Genomic DNA, 17,478 nt, shown 5'->3' with positions numbered 1-17,478 from the left:
ATAAGCCCATCTGTGCATGTTCTGGGCCTTTGTGTAACACACCTCTTACATGGACAAGGTCTGAGTATCATGTGCTACACTCTAGGGGTGCAGAAAGGCCATTTCCTACTGACTTTGTATAATGACTTGGATATTACCAAATTTCAATCAAAACAATCCTCTTTCTACATTAATTTACTTAAGGACCCTGAATCTGAAAAGCAGCAATACAGGTAGAATTCTGCTGAGAAGGAAGACCTAACAGATCAATTCAATGTAAGATAATAGTTTTTGGAAATTCAGGAAATTTACTCATGCTGTGATTTCCAAACTAGAGCTAATAAAAAATCTGAAATACCTTGCTATGTTCTCTGTGTATGTGTAAAGATGGAAAGAACTATGCCACCCACCTTAGTATAATGCTATGGAAAAAAACCCCAAAACAAATAGGATATTACAATGATTTTTTAAACAAAGCTTTATTTATGAAGTTTTGTTGCCATGAGATTCTCCTAGCTAGCTGAGCGTTTCATATTAAGTAGAAGGTTTGTACCTTCTCACGCTCTTTTCATGTAAACACCAGCTATGTTCTATAAACATAGCCATTGTTTTCACATTCCATGCTGGGACAAACAAAACTGTGTGACAGTCCCCTTGACCAATATGGTGAGAGGTGGGACTGTCAACTCTCTTATCCATGGTCACCTTGCTAGAAGTATATAATAGGAAGAATAAACAAGGGGCAAGTCCTTCTGCCCTGCTGCTCTGATGAACCCAGAACTCTGGATCCAAGTGTCTTTCTGGCTAGGCTCGCGGTGATAAAGTTTGATCTACTCACATAAGAAAACCAGGCAGTGAACAAACACTGAGTAGTGTTTGTGTATTGCAGAACCTTTAACTTACAGGGAACTTCTTGACTCCCTGAACAAGAGATTTTCTACTGCTGTGCTGCTTGTTGATACAAAGAAGAGCCTTCCCCTCTCTCCGTAAAAGACACTGCATCAGGATCCAGTCCATTCAAGCAAGAGTCTGCAGCAGCAGTATTTTCTCATTATAGCAGAACCTATGCAAGACCACTATGAGATTTTCCCCACAGCGTGAGACCTGGCGCTCCATGGCCAGGCAGAAGTCTTCCCTCACTCCTTTAGTTATACCCCGGGTAACTGTGTGGTGCCTAAAGCCATGAAGGAGAGACAGACAAAATCAAATCATGATTTTCTAGTGAACTACAGTCATTTAAAAGGTACTGCATGTCACTTACTATATATTTACGGTATATTCAGAGGCTATGGGATAAGTCCTGTTTTCAGTCTTTACTGTATTAAACATTGCTGGCAGCTGAGTGCTATGGTCAGTTACAGCCTAAAGGAAAATATGTAACCTACAGCTACAGAGTAAGCCAGCAGCACTTTGGAAGATGCATGTTATATTACAGCTGTTAAACCCAAACCAGAATTCAGAACAACCTAAATGAAGAAAAGTTGCTAGAAATGGATCCAGGAACCAGTATTTTTAAAATAAAGGGTTATGCTCTTGCTAATATATGACTGAACATCAGTAGAACTTTTGAGGATTTCTACATTATTGTTTAAATTCAATAGTGATTACTAAATTGAAAGGACACGGATACTGGCAACTTATGGGAAAAAAAAATAAATGTTATAATAGAACAACATGCTTTGGCAGGCAATGTGGGCACAAATGAAATTAAAAAAAATATAAATACTGAGTAACAAATTGCTGAAAACCATGGGCAGTAAAACACGTTGACAAAACACAGCACACTATGAGCAGGATTTTTCCACTTGGTACCTGTCAGCAGTCTGTATGCTGGGCTGTAGCACAGGTATGAATTCCTGCTGCAGTAACCCCATGGGAGGGCTAGAGGTCCTTTAAAAAACAGCAAATAGCTGCATTCAAACACACACACACCAACTCCCCCTCTGGTGCAAAACAACTCTCCAAAAAAGGAGTAACAGAAAACCAGGGTGAGCTCACACAGTAGTATGATCACCAAGCAGCCAAAGGGGTGCAGGACTCTAACGGCATCAAACATGTAAATATCCCCAGATTTTATTGCAAGGCTGTTCTACAGTTGTGGTCTAAATATATACACATATTTTTGGACAGTTACACCAGGAGAGAGGACAGCAGCAGGTGCAAAACCAATACACACTTGTACTACGATGAACTGTCACAGTTCTTCCAAGGAAGCATGTCAGTCACAAAAGACTTAATCAGAGGAGCATTGCAGATACCACAGCTTCCCTTCAGTACTGGCAAGAGCATGTCAGCAAACTGGGAGAGCCCACATCTTAAAATTAAGGGATTGGCTGCTGAGCCCAAGCCGAGTGCATGCACAGTGGGTATTGGCCAGGTTGAGTACATGGCGGTATTTGTTAAAGGTTGCCCACAGATGGATTTTTCCACCTTTACAAATTCTAACTGCATATAAAAAAAAGCTATTAGAGCACGGCACAATGCCAGAGTATCACAATCCCGGACTCCTAAACCCTGGCAAGCTCGGTGGAGTGGATTGTGATAAGGTCCAAAAGAAGTGGGGTGGCGACAGAGGGCTGATAAAGGACCACGCGGGGTCTTAAGGTTTGGCAGTTCTGAAGCACCTTTAATGTCCGAAGGCAACCGGCACCATAAGACAGAGAACAAAGAAATGCAAGCCTTTTTAAAGAGGGGTGGTATAAAAATCAGGAACCAATCAGTAACTTACAGGGGTGGGGTATGGGATCACCCCATAGGGGGAAAACCAATCGGAAAACACGAAGGTGTGGTTTGAACATATTACCAAATGGGGAACAGAGTTGGGGAGAACATTCCAGAACTGGGAGATGAGTTTGGGATGATGGACATGGGGTGGGCGTGGGATGAGATAACAGTTGGGTTTGACAGACATGGGGGCTGAACCATGGATGGGGTTTGAGGGAATAAACCATTTTTCAGGGGATACCACATCTCCCCATTTTTTCTTTTTTAGAAATGAGGGTCTGGGGGATATTTGGATTGGGGGTAAATGTCATGAAACCATGGGTCAGGGAGCTCATTTTTAGGTTCCTCAGGGTCAGGGACTATAAGGTCAACAGCAACATCAAGGGCATTAACAGAAGGGGTATTAAACACTTGGGACAAATAATATCTTTTAAACATGCCAAGCATAAAAATAATGAGAAACAACATGATAAAAATCCAGATAACTGAGCGAACAATCAAAGTGACCCACCCAGAAAACAGCTGAGAAACCCAGTCTCCTGTCTCCTGTTTGATACTCAGTACAGGAAAATAATTGTCTGGGCTTTAGGGGGATGCATTTTTTTGGGTGGTCTCTGTCTGAAAAGAAAACAAATACATTAATTGAAAGGAACAAATTCAGGGAACTGGAATGGGCTCTCGGGCCAGAGTTGAGATATGGCCTCCACCGGCATGACTTCACCGTCCGGAGGATGGACTGGATGGCGTGTACATACGGCTTCACCCACTTTTGTGGGATCCATCGCAGCCCTTGAGGGGTGGATACACAAGCGTATCCACGCCCCCACAAAACCAACTCGTGCGGCCCCTCCACTTGCCTGCTCTCGGGGTCCCTTATCAAAACTCGTGGACGCTCTCGGCTGTCAGGGTTCGCAGGTTGAAAATGCTTAACTGCTGGAGGAAACGGATTTTCAAAACTGCAGTTAAGAAAATTGATGGTAAACAATGCCTTGCACACCCTTTCACTGGGTGTGAGGCCTTTACCGCCTTCCCACTGCCTAAGCAGCACCTGCTTGAGAGATTGATGTGTTCTCTCAACAATGGCCTGACCTGTGGGGGAATGAGGGATGCCATACTTGTGCTCAACTCCCCATTCCTGCAGGAATTCATTCAGAGCTTTGGAGATATATGCTGGGCCATTGTCTGTTTTGATTTCTCTAGGAACTCCGAGAGTGGCAAAGGCATGCAGCAGGTGATTTTTTACATGCTCAGCTTTCTCCTCTGCATGGGCAGAGGCATAAACCGCACCTGAGAAGGTATCAACAGAGACGCGTATGTATCTCAACTGGCCGAACTGGGGAAAATGAGTAACATCTGTTTGCCAGATCTCACAGCTGCTCAGCCCTCTTGGGTTCACTCCTGCACCTAGAGATGGGAGATCCAGCTTCTGGCATTGGGGACATGTCGCCACGATCGCCTTTGCCTGGCATCTTCGCAGATGGAACTGCCGCGCCAAGGCGGGAGCATTCTGATGATACATCTCATGGCTCAAACGAGCTTGCTGGAAAAGATCAGGCACATTTGCAAGAGAAACAGCCCCAGCGGCAAGGGAATCAGCTTTTTGGTTCCCTTCCGCTACAAATCCTGGCAAATCAGTGTGCGACCTCACGTGCATCACGAAAAAGGGGTGCTCTCACCGGGAGACAGCATAAATTAATCGCGAGAGCAGGTCAAAGAGACGCTGGTTGGGAATCTCCTTAAGAACCGTGTTCTCTGCTCTGGCTACCACTCCAGCTACATATGCCGAATCAGTGACTAAATTGAAGGGTTCTTCAAACCTTTCAAATGCCCTGACAGCTGCGACTAACTCAGCGATTTGAGGGGAACCCTCAACTTGTTCAGCATCTGTCTCCCATTGCTGAGTCTGAGGGTCTTTCCAGGTCAACACTGACCTGTGAGACGCTCCGGACGCATCTGTAAAAATAGTCAAGGCTTTCAAAGGCTTCTGACTCCTCTTATCTTTGATTATCAATTTAAAATTTGCATTGAACAATTTGTGAACAGGAGAGTGGACTGAAATTTGTCCGCTGTAGCCTTGCAGTGCAATTTGCAATGAATCATGGTTCTTAAGCAAGAACTCAAACATGTCCTTTGTCATTTTGCGCAAACTTATCTTGTCCGCTGAAGTGCCAATCGCAAGGCGAATGCACGCAAAGTCACAAATTCTCAGATTCTGGTTCTTCCTTTTTCGACAAGCTTTGCCATCAGCTCTTGTGGTGTGGTGATGTTTTTGGACCAATGGTGACTGAGGAACACCCACTCTATGATCAAGAGTGGGTCCCTCTGGTCCTGGTCCCACTGAAATATCAACCCAGATAAATGAGGTAACTCACCCAGAATAATAAACTTAAACGGAAGCTCTGGTTTGTACCTGTGGGTCTGTCTCTGTGATAGCATATTACCGACCTTCTCCAATGCTGTCCTTGCCTCTGGCGTCAGCGTCCTAGGAGAACTGAGCTCCTCTCCCCCTTTCAAAAGATTGAAAAGGGGGGCTAGGTCTTCGGTGGTGATCCCTAGCCAAGGCCTGATCCAATTCAAAGTCCCACACAGGGAATGGAGATCCGCTAGAGTCTTGGGATTACTGTTAATTGCCAATTGTTGTGGAGCAATGGTCCGCGCAGTAATCTCCAGACCCAAATACCTCCAAGGAGGCATCCTCTGAACTTTCTCCTCTTGGAGAACGAATCCTGCAGTTGTCAAAATATTGACCACTTGGTCAAGCACACCCTGCAAGTCCTTGTCCGTTGGAGCCCACACGAGTACATCATCCATGCAATGCAGGATCACAGCATGTTTCTCTTCGGCACGCAATGGGGACAGCAACGAGGCAAGATACCATTGGCAGATCATTGGGGAGTTTTTCATTCCCTGAGGCAAAACCTTCCAATCGTATCTTCTCATTGGGGCTTCCCGGTTGATGGTGGGAACCAAGAAGGCAAACTGAGAGGCATCGGCAGGGTCTAAGGGAATTTTTAAAAAGCAATCTTTTATATCAATTACAGCCAGATTCCAATTTTGGGGAAGCATCATCAGGGAAGGCATTCCTGGTTTCAGGGGTCCCATGTCCTCAATGATATTATTAATTGCACGAAGGTCGTGGAGGAGCCGCCACTTGTTCTTCCCCGGCTTCTTGATAACGAAGACTGGAGAGTTCCAAGGGCTGAAAGTGGGCTCAATGTGTCCCTGAGCCAATTTCTCCTGAAGGAGTTCGTTTAATGCCCCTAATTTTTCTTTGTTCAACTGCCACTGATCTACCCAGATGGGTGAATCTGAATGCCAATTGAGTTTCTGGGCGGGGCGCTCATCAGCCACCGCTATTAAAAATCCCGAGGGGTTTTCGGGATCTGTAACCTCACCCCCCATTGGGACATGGCATCCCTCCCCCATAGGGTAACCTTATAGTTAGAAACGTACGGTCTCACCCTTGCCAATTGACCATCTGGCCCCTTAATTTGTATGATGTCCTTGGAGATGTAAGCCAATTGAACACCCCCTGTACCCTGGATCTTGCCTGCCGCAGGTTGCAAGGCCAATGCAACGGCCATCCCTTTTCAGGGATGATCGTGACATCTGCCCCAGTGTCCATCACACCCTTCACGTTCACACTCTCATTTCCATTGGTGATTGTGCAAGTGAGAGTGGGCTTATCTTCTCCTACCGCCTCAGCCCAGTAAACCTCTGGTGCAGTTTCATCCACACAGATGGTCTCTGGGAAAGGAATCGCTTGCGCGACAGCTGTTTCGGCAGGTAGGAAATAGGGGGGATGGACACAAATGACCAAGATCAGGTAGCGGTTGTCATGCTTCCCTGGCATAGTCAGGGGTGCCACTCTGATCTCAGCTGGCGTGCACTTCGTGTCTCCAACAACAAGGTACTTACAAAGCCTGAGCTGGTTATGCAGTGGATCCTCCAATGGTCGAACCTGAACAGGCGTCCACTCCCTGGAATTAAAAACAACTGGTGTTAATGTTACCAGGAGGGAACGCAGTTGAGGGGTCCACACGAGGGTTGTAATTTCTGGTGGAAAATCGTCACGTCGGGTAAGTCCATATCGTGCTGGCCTCAACACCCCTGCTCCATTTGTGTCCTTGCGCGGGGCAAGGCTGCGCTGGTCCCTTAGTTTTTTTGTTGCTGGCGTGTGGCATCACTCGCCCCCCCCTGCTGCTGTCCCTGGGGATAGGGGACTCGGCAGTAGTGGGCCACGTGTCCTTTTTTCCCGCAACGCAAGCAAACAATGTTACTGAAGTCCTTTCTTGGTGCTGCCTGCGATGCCTGTGTCGCTTGTTGTGCGGGATTAACAGCTGCCACAGTCCTTGGTTGTGCTGGTGATGGAGTTATGTTGGTCATCAGAAAAGGGGCTCTCTGCATGCAGACTTCAATAATTGTGGACAAAGATGATGATGGATCCATGGGGAGACCTAGAATAACTTGTTTACAGATGTTATTTGCATTTGCCTTATCCATTTCTAAAAGCATTGGATTTATCAAACTGGTATCTGTGATTTGCTTTTCCATTTGGGCTTTTAATCTATTTATAAAGAACAGAAAGCTTTCATTGTCTCCCTGCTTTACAAAAGCAAAACCAGGATGTGGGTCCCCAGTGGGCAAACTGGCAAATGCCTTGTCTGCTGCGTCCTTGATTTTTCGTAAAACAACCTTTGAAAGAGCCCTCATTTGGTCCCATGGGTTCCCCCATTCTCCCTCCCCGCACAAGTGATCCATAGTGATGGGATGGTCAAAGCTGTTGAGGCCATGTTGGGAGCTTTGTAACAGCTCAGTTCGGAGTGCCTTAAGGCGGCGCTTCCAGCCAGCTTCCCACAGCATGTACTCCGATGCTGATAGGAGACATGCAAATAAATCTTTTAAGTCATGTGGGAGCAGGGTGTTTGAGGAGAAGGTGGCTTTTAAAAGACCCTTGAAAAACTCACTCTCTCTCCCAAACTCTTTCTGAGTTCTACAAAGCTCTTTCTTATTTTGGGAGGAGAAAGGTTCCCATGTAGGGAATGCCTCTCTTTGATCACTGTATACCACTGGTAAAACGGTGGGAATGTTGTTTTTTTCCTCATTCCGGGTGTCAAAAACCCCACTTCCGGTTTCGGGACCGTGGGAACCGGAAGTGGGCGGGGACTGGGCGTGGCCACTGCATGATGTCACTGAAGGGGCAGCATTGGCGTGGGAACATGGGCGGGGACACGCATGGGCGGAGCAAGGGGCAGTTCCCAAAAAAGGGGTGAAGTCAGAAAAATAAGAGGTCGGGACATTGGAAAGGAAGGGGTTGGGCTCGGGTTTTGGAGGGAGGAAGGGGTTTGACAAGGGGAGAAAGGGATTCTGGGAAGAAGAAGCACAAGAGGGGGGGTCGGCCACGCGGTCGCCGCCATTTTGAGAAGACGAAGTGGCACGATTGCCGCCATTTTGAAACTACGACCACGCAGCAAAATTAAAATCACAGGAGCCCTTTTGTGCCTCTGGGGAACACAAGGAAAAACAGGTAGAAACTGGGGAGAAACGAAGGGGAGCAGGGGAAGGGGGATAACTCGAGGGTCTAGGGGACGAACTCGGGATGCGGAACCGCACAACTTTGGGGATGGAAACTGGGGTTGACGGGCTGCGGGTCGGGGTCCCGGGGGTGTGGCCAGCCCCCCTGAGACACGGAGATCTGGGCGGGGGTGCAGAGCCGGGGACCCTCTTGCTCGATCCCCTCGCAGCAATGCTAGCCCTGCGCTCCCAACCAGAGGAAGGTGGGGTTCGGGTAGAGGGACAAGGAGAACTGGGGACAGACCCCGGACGCTGGGGATACGCCACCCTCTGCTTAGCTAAAACGCTGTGAACTAAAACAAAACAAGGCAAAAATCTGATTCCCTCAGCCTCACCCTGCTCCACTAAATCTGTTAACAAAACACCCACAGCACTCCAGAATCTCAGAGAGGAGAGGTCCGAGGGGGAAACCCGAGGGTAATGCCTCACAAGCCATTTAATAAAATCTCTAAATAAACGTTTAGAAAAATTCTTCCCTCCCCCCTTGAGGATTCCCACAACTTGGATATAAACCACGTGCTGAGGGGCAAAGACCATGCAGCACCCATTCTCACACTGTGACTGCACCCTCAAAAATCCACGGAACCCTGCCACAAAAGCCAACAAAAAAACAACAGAATAAAAGGACCTGCAGCTCCTCGCACGCACTCACACACACAAACACACTCCCTCTTACACTTACGAAAGCCAGAAAGGGAGAAGGAGGCTGCAGGCAGGGTGGCAGGAGTCGTCCAGCCCTCGGCGACAGCTTCTGTGCTGCCAAGAAGATCCTGTCGCCGCCCTCGGGAGCGCTGCTGGTAAAACCCAGCCTGCTTCCACCGAGGTGGTCAGCAATCCGAGGCAAGGAAAAATTCCTTGTAAATCCGTGGGTCGGGAGGTCGCCCCGACTAGAGCACGTCGGAGAGTGACCGTTAGCCCCACGTTGGGCGCCGGAGTATCACAATCCCGGACTCCTAAACCCCGGCAAGCTCGGTGGAGTGGATTGTGATAAGGTCCAAAAGAAGTGGGGTGGCGACAGAGGGCTGATAAAGGACCACGCGGGGTCTTAAGGTTTGGCAGTTCTGAAGCACCTTTAATGTCCGAAGGCAACCGGCACCATAAGACAGAGAACAAAGAAATGCGAGCCTTTTTAAAGAGGGGTGGTACAAAAATCAGGAACCAATCAGTAACTTACAGGGGTGGGGTATGGGATCACCCCATAGGGGGAAAACCAATCAGGGAAAACACGAAGGTGTGGTTTGAACATATTACCAAATGGGGAACAGAGTTGGGGAGAACATTCCAGAACTGGGAGATGAGTTTGGGATGATGGACATGGGGTGGGCGTGGGATGAGATAACAGTTGGGTTTGACAGACATGGGGGCTGAACCATGGATGGGGTTTGAGGGAATAAACCATTTTTCAGGGGACACCAGGGCACAAATGCCTGCTCAGAGCAACCTCCTATTTATGACCAGGGCCACAGGAACTAACCACCAAAAGCTGTCTCAGCTGAAAGAGAGTTTGTCTTCTCCATGAAACTAATTTTTTATCTCTGTGGGCTATCTAGAACAAGATAATAACCTAACAGGTTCCGTCTAGAGCCATACCCCACTTAAGGAGAAGAGAAAGGAGAAATTTGGTATATAGGAGAGAGGTTTAGCTTCTTAACCTAAGTCTCTTATAATGTCACCTAAATCTTATTAGGCACCTGAGTAGTGAGTGCACCATTCACCCCAGAGATGCTACAAAGGGAGCAGAGAAGCAAAACTTGCACTTTAGATTCCTGTAATTCTGAGTTAGGTGCCTACCTTCAGATCTCACAGGTGGGCATTTGGGTTAGCATCTACAGCTTATTAATAGATATAGAGCTTATAAATGTCAAATAAAGATGGAACATTTAACACTCTAATACAACTACAATAACCTGAAATAAAACAGCCACAAAAGTTATTCAAATGAGATAATTTTTCAATAGTTCTTGGCATGAGTAAATCCAGTATTTGCAAAAATGGATAAGGGAAACAGAAAATACAAAGGACCAGCAAGATGTTATTAGTCCCAGAGTGGCAGATGTTTGCAAAAGGGATTCTGTGCAATTGTGTCTTCACTACTGTTTGCAAGATATGCAAACAGATCTTAGTTCTGTAAAACTAAGCATACTCATGTGCACAGAGTAATAATTACACTTTCAAGATACTTTGTTTCACTTGAAGCAACCTTCTTTGTCCCCAAGAAGAGATGTGATGGGAATATGAGTTAAAGGAAGGACACAGCTTTCAGATCAAGTTTATGCAATTAGGTAGGCTACAATTAAATTAATTAGAGTAAGATTTATCAAAAAGAGGAGCAAGATATTAAGCAGCAATTTCCTGCATATTGCTCTTTTCCTCTTTAGCCTCACTAGCTAACACAGCCCACACTGAAATGAATATCAGATAAACTGTGAAACTTGGCTTTTCTAGAAGGGAGTTCAAAAGCATTTAATGGTGCTGGATTCAAAGCTCATAGAACAAATCTTGTTAGCCCCACAAACAGAATGAGCTGGCTTTATCACCAGTTAAAACCAAAACTATGGACCTTCTCATTGCCACAGTGGATGCAAGCAAAGGGAAAGGTTACAAACTGTAACTGTAACTATATATTTTGTGGGACCCAATTATAAGTCTGCAGACTACTAAGATCTTATTTCATCTTTTGTAAAAGCATACTGCAGTTTGCTTTACTGAGTTCAGAAAAATGAATATAATTTCTTATGAAGTATAAAGTACTTAGAAAAAAGTACTAGAAGAAGAATGAGGAATTCACCTGGGGAGAAAATGCCCTGTAAGTCATCAAACAAAAAGCAGTCCTTATAAAAGACATATAATATCTGCAATGCATTTCCCACCCATTAAGATGCAGGATTGCTACATTTATGCTGAGAAAAGATCAGACAAAGGAACAACTGCTTTACCTTTGGCCTGTTGTGTCAAATTCAGTCTTTCTGAGCATGAATGAACAGCATCTGAGCTGCCTCTGCTAATTCATGGGAGGATGGTGCAGCAGCTCATTCAACCAGAACTGGTGATGGTTTTGAAAGATGTAAGCAGTTTGCAGATACTGAGCCTACCAACCATCATCCCAGGAAACAGGACTACACCAGCACACTTTACTAAAAACCCCAGCTGGGGGAGGCTGTGAGCTAACCAGGTCAACACTAGTGGGTGACACCATCCCTGGGCCTCACAGCCAGTCCAGCTAAAAAAACTATCTGCGGTTCCAGGGGAGTAGACATCATCTCCAACCAGTGGCCTATGCCCTGAACTATCCCTTCCATCGGCTCTCTGATGAAGTGCTTCCAGTCCTACACAGCCACATAAAAGATGCTGTACACAGCTTTTCCAGCTGGACAGGATATTTGACTGTTTTGGCTCAGTAAGCACAAAGAAACGGACTTCTCTTCTACAAGCCTTTCTGTCACTGAGGAAACATCACTGATCAAAAGGAGGTTAAAGAGAGATTCTGTCCTGCTAGAAACACTTCTCTCTACCTCCTTCCTGACTGGAGGATGAGAACAGAAAGTAACTGCGGCCACACCAACCAAACAGAGCCAAGAGAAACAGTGCTGAACTACTGCAATGAAATGGAGACAGCAGGTAAGAAGTTATCAGATGGAGTCTTCGGTGCTAAGACCTCTTGCTGGGAAAACTTATTACTCAACACCATATGTGGTGCAGCATGCCCTGAAGCTTGTTTTCATACAGCTGGTTACAAGCAGTGAGATATGGCAAGTGTAAGAGTTTGAAAATCTAGAGCTTAGAAGAGAAAATACTCTGTCACATAATTAAGCATTTTAATTTCTACTTTTCCTTTAATTACACCTAGTATCTCATTTTTGTGTTGGTTAGATCTCAGGAAAATCTATTTACTAGTTAAAATTTGGATCCTGTTTTCTGATGTTAGGCTCCCATTTTGAAAACTTCAGCCCATTTCTGGTTAGTGAACAGCCAGAATACACTGACCCTAAGTGCAATTTCAACAAACTTTAGGCAGTTCCCCTTTTAAGAAGCACAGTACTACAAATTCTCATAAACAACCAGGATATTCTAAAGCATTCTGCCACTAAAACCCTGCAGCAGATAGTTTAGATAGCTTTAAGTCAAGACTGAAATGTACTGGGTTTTTTTGGTTTTTTGTTGTTTTTTGGGTTTTTTTGGGTTTTTCTGGTTTTTTTTTTTCCTTTAACACCACAGCTTATTTAGTTGTCTCAGACAGGAGTTAGACCCCCCCCACTTCCTGAGGCCCATGGCTGGATGTCTATTTAGGTTAAACATTAAACTGTCCATTTGTGTGTATGATGATTAAAATTTATGTCAGATATCTGAATAGATAAATTAGACATGCTTTGCATGAACTTTGACATAGCTCATAATCTTACTCAACCCAAACATGTTACCTACAGAATGCATTTCACAAACAAGAGCAAAAATTGTTCAGGTCTGCAGCACAGGTACCACTTTGTCTTTTTGATAACAGCCTTGTACATAATGCCCAGTATTTCTTAATGAAGAGGTAGCTGTCATTTGCATGAGCAGTCTGAGCTGCTGCTGTTTTTCTGAATGGAAATGCAGTGGCAGTGCACTTAGGGCTACTCTTAAGTGCCAGGGCAGATGACAGGAGGCATATTTACAATCCATTATGTACTGAGCCTACTACAAGAGGTTTTCATGGTATGAAAATAAATACAGAGCATCATTCAGGGAAAGAGCTGATGTTGAAACAAACAGCTTTTTCAACACTACAGCACAGGGTGTGAAAGACATTCTTGGTTAGAGAAAGGATACTTGTGACATAGCTGAAAAAATTCTCATACTGGAAGTTTCCTTGCTGGCAGATTTTGTTGATGGCTTTCAGGAACAAGTTCTCACCCCTCGGCCACTCATGCTGAAGCAGAACAACTACGTGGCCCAGTGCCATATCATCTCTTCTGTCTGTGAAAGCTCTGAGCTTCAGGGAAAAAAATTACATTCAGACAATCAGGAAATACATGTTGCTTTCAAAAACATCTAGGATTTATCTCACCTAGATCTGTGCAAATACAGAAGTTTTTTAAAAGTATATATTAAGGAAGAACAAAATACACCTCTAAAGTAGATTGGAAATTTCCAGCTAAAATACCAAATCCTTTCAACTGACCTATAAGAGAAGTCTGAACAGAGACAAAAATTTTGAGATCTGTTCTACCTTCTCTGCTCAAAACTAAAACAAATAGAGAAAAAAAGAAAAAACAAACTCTCCTCCATCAACAGTCCACTCCCTTCTCCAAAAGAAGACCCTCCCCCAACCCATTTTAGGTAAGAAGGGTTGAAGCACAGCCCTTCAGTCACAGGACTGGGATACAGCCATGCAGTTTCAGGATACATAAACTAGGCCTTAAGGACAAGAAAGCTCCAATTGACCCTGTCTTACCTTGAAACAAGCTAACAACAGATGAAGGCAGTAAGGCATGATAGCTCTACTGGTACATGGCCAAAGCTTCAAATCAGACCCTGCAACAGAATAGTTCTTTAGGGGTCTCACAACAGTTAGGTTGAAAGAAATTAAACTGAAGCAAAACAAATCCAAAATTACCACATCTCAGGTAGGGAAGAACACTTTGAATGTAAACTATGATGAATCAAAATGTGAACTTAAACACCTAAATTTTTCTTCTTCACTTCTATTTTCCTGTGGTAGGACTTTGCCACCAATATACTTTAAAAGGTACAAGCAAGAAAACCTCAATACAAAACCAAGAGGGAATAAAAAATGTTTGTGGATGCATGGCTGGAAAAGCAGGGACATGTGCACAATCCTGCTTTTAGCCTAAAGGAAGAGTAGAAGCTGAAACGTCCTTGAACTGTTGTTTAGATGGGATAAGGATGAAGTAAAGTTTGGAGCAATAGCTGTAACAGGATGCTAGACAGGATGCACTGACCATAAGTTGGGGAAGGCTTACAGCATCGAGCCACGGGGACAGAGCTTCTAAGCCAATTATGTATACTGCAAGGATGCGTGAACACTATGGTTTAACCAATGATGTTCAGAGTTAGGTGCATGATATGCTTAGCACAGTATAAATGTATGTCAAATAGCTGAATAAACGAGCAAGATTTCTAACTCATATTGAGTGCTGTCTTGTCTCTGGCTGATCTCCAGCAACAAATGTCTTCCCTTTTCATAATACAACATGAGAATAATTACATACTCAACCAGAACACATGATCTAAAATTCAGCTGGCACTGAGTTTAGGGTAATAGCAACTCCATACCTTTCCTGAATTTTGATTGACTTTAGGTTGCTCCTCTTGTACTTTACCTCTTTCCTGTACTGGAAGTAAAATGCAGCATGAGGTCAAGCACTTTTTTGCATGTTTGCTGTAAAAGAAGGAACATGATAATGCTAAATTTAAATTAAAGTTCTTAAAAATTCAGATATGTTAATAACAATTAAAAATTTCAGACACCACAAAAGGAAAAAAAAAAAAAAAAAAGACAAAATTCTTTGCTAGAACTTGAGTTGACTTAGTACAGTCTGGCTAAGCAAAAAGACTTAGCTGTCACTAAACAACCTCTGAGAGTCTATGTCATTTTCACATCAATTTAATTGTGAAAAAATGGTATTGGCATTCTTCATTTCAAGAAGATCAATATAGCTGCAATCAAAAATTATTTTGTTTTGAAGGATTAAGTTTTCAAATGAATTCTTAGAATATTTTAGTAAAATTTGTTCTGTTCATGGTAAAAATAGAAAGGAAAATGGCAATCTGACAGCATGATAGAAATTCAATGATTTTTTAATGCTATTTCCTAACAAGACGTCTGTGGGAATATATGATCACATTTCCAGTGAAAAAGTATCAAAGGGGAAGGAACAAAAGCACTTATCCAGCAGTGCTAGGATGACGTTAGATCCTAAGAGACAGAGCCTTTATGGTCAGTGGTGACACTGACTGACCTCGGACCACCATGCACTCCTGCAATATTAAAAACACACAACTGTATTGCAAAAGTAGAGCAAATGCAGAGGTCAGGCCAGACAATATTGTTCTGGTGTCTCTTATACTGTCAGTTAATAACTAACTCTCTTTTAAGATGATCACAGAAGTTCCTTTACTTTTTCTTTCCCTGCCACATGAAGGCTTTTCCTAAAAGAATTCCCCCTCAATTTAAAGAATTAATTCAGTTAAGTTAAGGAATTCAATTAAGGTTACATTTACAGACAACTCAAACACATGTAGCCATGAAAAATCATAACTAACCCCCCCTAATCTTCACTATCAAACAGACTATACACATATATATATAAAGAGTTGCTAATGGACAGTCAGTTAATGTGGCAGGAAGTATAATTCTCCCAGCAAAGCATGGATTTTTCAGTAGAGCCTGGCTTATGTTCGATATCCTGCTGAAGACAGGCTAACAGGAAAATTCTAAGGAAAAGAGAAATAGGAACCACAGGGCCAGCTGATGAAGGCCCAGTGTGTGGAATGGTGCATGTACCCAGTATTCTCCAAGGGCAAAGTGGCACGATGCTAACTGGATTAGTGCTCTCTGATTTTCTAAAGATCCTTGTCCTGTAATTTGCTGGGAAGAATGAGAGCCCTGAAGAGCTGCCAAGTGATGTAGGCTGCTAATTGCTTTTTTGTACTGCCACTTTGAAAAAGAATATTAAAAAAAACCTGTTAGGGTCTTTTCTATATGATAGGTAGAGAGAGAAAAAATTCTCTTACAAGAAGCTTTCAAAATGGAGTGTGTTCAGTTAAGAAGCCTTCATAATTTTCATCTAAACTAATAATCTCCAGTGATGAGTTGTGTCCAAGACTGTGGGTCAATCATTTGCAAGGCAGTAAGAAGATAAACAAAATTCTGCTTTAAAAAGCCAGTTTACAAAATCATATTTGTAATTGAATCAAATAATTATATTCTTGAGTTAATTGTTACTTTATTTAACTTTATTTCAAACTAACAAAGTTTGAAATGGCTCTTGTTCAGGCACAAGTAGAGGCAAAAATTAAGGACACCCAAAGGAAAAACAAAGAACAAGCTTTCTTCTGTAGATGGTATTGGAATGAGCACAGTCAGCTTAATTTTTGTGGAGAAGTATAGATGTTAACTGAGACATGTTAAAACCTTTTACTGTTTGAAAATTCTTCTCTCTGATTGTGTTCCAATATAATGCAGTGACAGACTAATAAAATGCACTTATCTTCTATAACACTGTTTATATCCACTGGTCAAAACACTAACACAGATTTCTTTTCCACATGCTGAAATTAGCTGGACTCAAACAACAGCTATTCGGACAGGAATATCCAAAGCAGGGTACCAAGCTTGTGGTGCAAACAGTGTGGCTCTATCCCCAGAAGAGTCATACTTTAAGGCATAAAATCAGTAGACACTAAAAGCAGTCAAACTGGCTAATCATTATTACTATTTACAAGAAGGAAATCAATTGTTATTTACTAGAAGGAAGAGCAACACAATGATGGTGTTTTTCCTAGTTTATACCATATTTTTTTTTACCTGGTAGATGATCATGTCTGTAAGAAAGATTCTTAACCTATCACCGTGGAGGCCTAGCCAGAAAACAGACTGGGGACACAGATCTGGGTGCAACAGAGCAGCAGGGCAGAAGACCTGCCCCTTAGTTTATTTTGCCATTATATACCTGTGGCAAGGTGACCATGGATTGGAGAAGGGTATCGCCACCTCTCCTGCCACATTGGTCCAAGAGGCCGTCATTCAACCTCCCCTTCTCTTGGAGAAGGAATTCATAACGTTGCCAATATTTACAAAACATGGTCCTGTGTTTACAATTCACCAGCGTGAGAAACTGCACATTTCTCCTTTAATATGAACGCTCAGCAAACCAGGAAAATTCATGGCAACATTAACCAAAGCCAGGTTTCTGTCTTCCATGACAAACAAATTCTGGTGAACTCTGTGTTAAGTGTTTAGAGAAGAAAAAGTAAAAGAGAATATGAAACATTTCACAGCTTTGGGTTAAACATCAGTAATATATATTAAAAAGTTGAATTTAAAAATTGAAAAAATGACACCAAAACAGAGTATGAAACTATTCACATATAGGATACTCTCTTCCTACACACTCATTTTTTTATTTCACTTCTCTTCACAGTGTCCAGCAAACCTAAAAGCAGCTAGGTGGTACTGTTAACCTGCTTTTTAGAAGAGAT

General features: G+C 43.4%; 1 protein-coding gene across 1 annotated transcript in view; it reads right to left on the bottom strand.

The window, feature by feature from the left end:
- Positions 1-748: 748 nt before the first annotated feature.
- Positions 749-17,478, bottom strand: part of LOC134563380 (uncharacterized) — a 39,327-nt gene continuing 22,597 nt past the window's right edge. Inside the window, 15 exon segments of the mRNA XM_063421265.1 lie at positions 749-1,153; positions 1,792-1,869; positions 3,411-4,243; positions 5,743-5,940; positions 6,242-6,683; positions 7,454-7,577; positions 8,298-8,570; positions 13,009-13,246; positions 13,709-13,788; positions 14,551-14,565; positions 14,568-14,629; positions 14,631-14,656; positions 15,782-15,934; positions 16,805-16,841; positions 17,177-17,220. Of these exon segments, the coding sequence (XP_063277335.1) occupies positions 997-1,153; positions 1,792-1,869; positions 3,411-4,243; positions 5,743-5,940; positions 6,242-6,683; positions 7,454-7,577; positions 8,298-8,570; positions 13,009-13,246; positions 13,709-13,788; positions 14,551-14,565; positions 14,568-14,629; positions 14,631-14,656; positions 15,782-15,934; positions 16,805-16,841; positions 17,177-17,220 (2,760 nt within the window). The 3' untranslated portion in view covers positions 749-996.

The sequence above is a fragment of the Prinia subflava genome, chromosome W (assembly GCF_021018805.1).
Source record: "Prinia subflava isolate CZ2003 ecotype Zambia chromosome W, Cam_Psub_1.2, whole genome shotgun sequence".
In the NCBI taxonomy this organism is placed as follows: Eukaryota; Metazoa; Chordata; class Aves; order Passeriformes; family Cisticolidae; genus Prinia; species Prinia subflava.
This window is presented reverse-complemented; position numbering and strand designations above follow the sequence as displayed.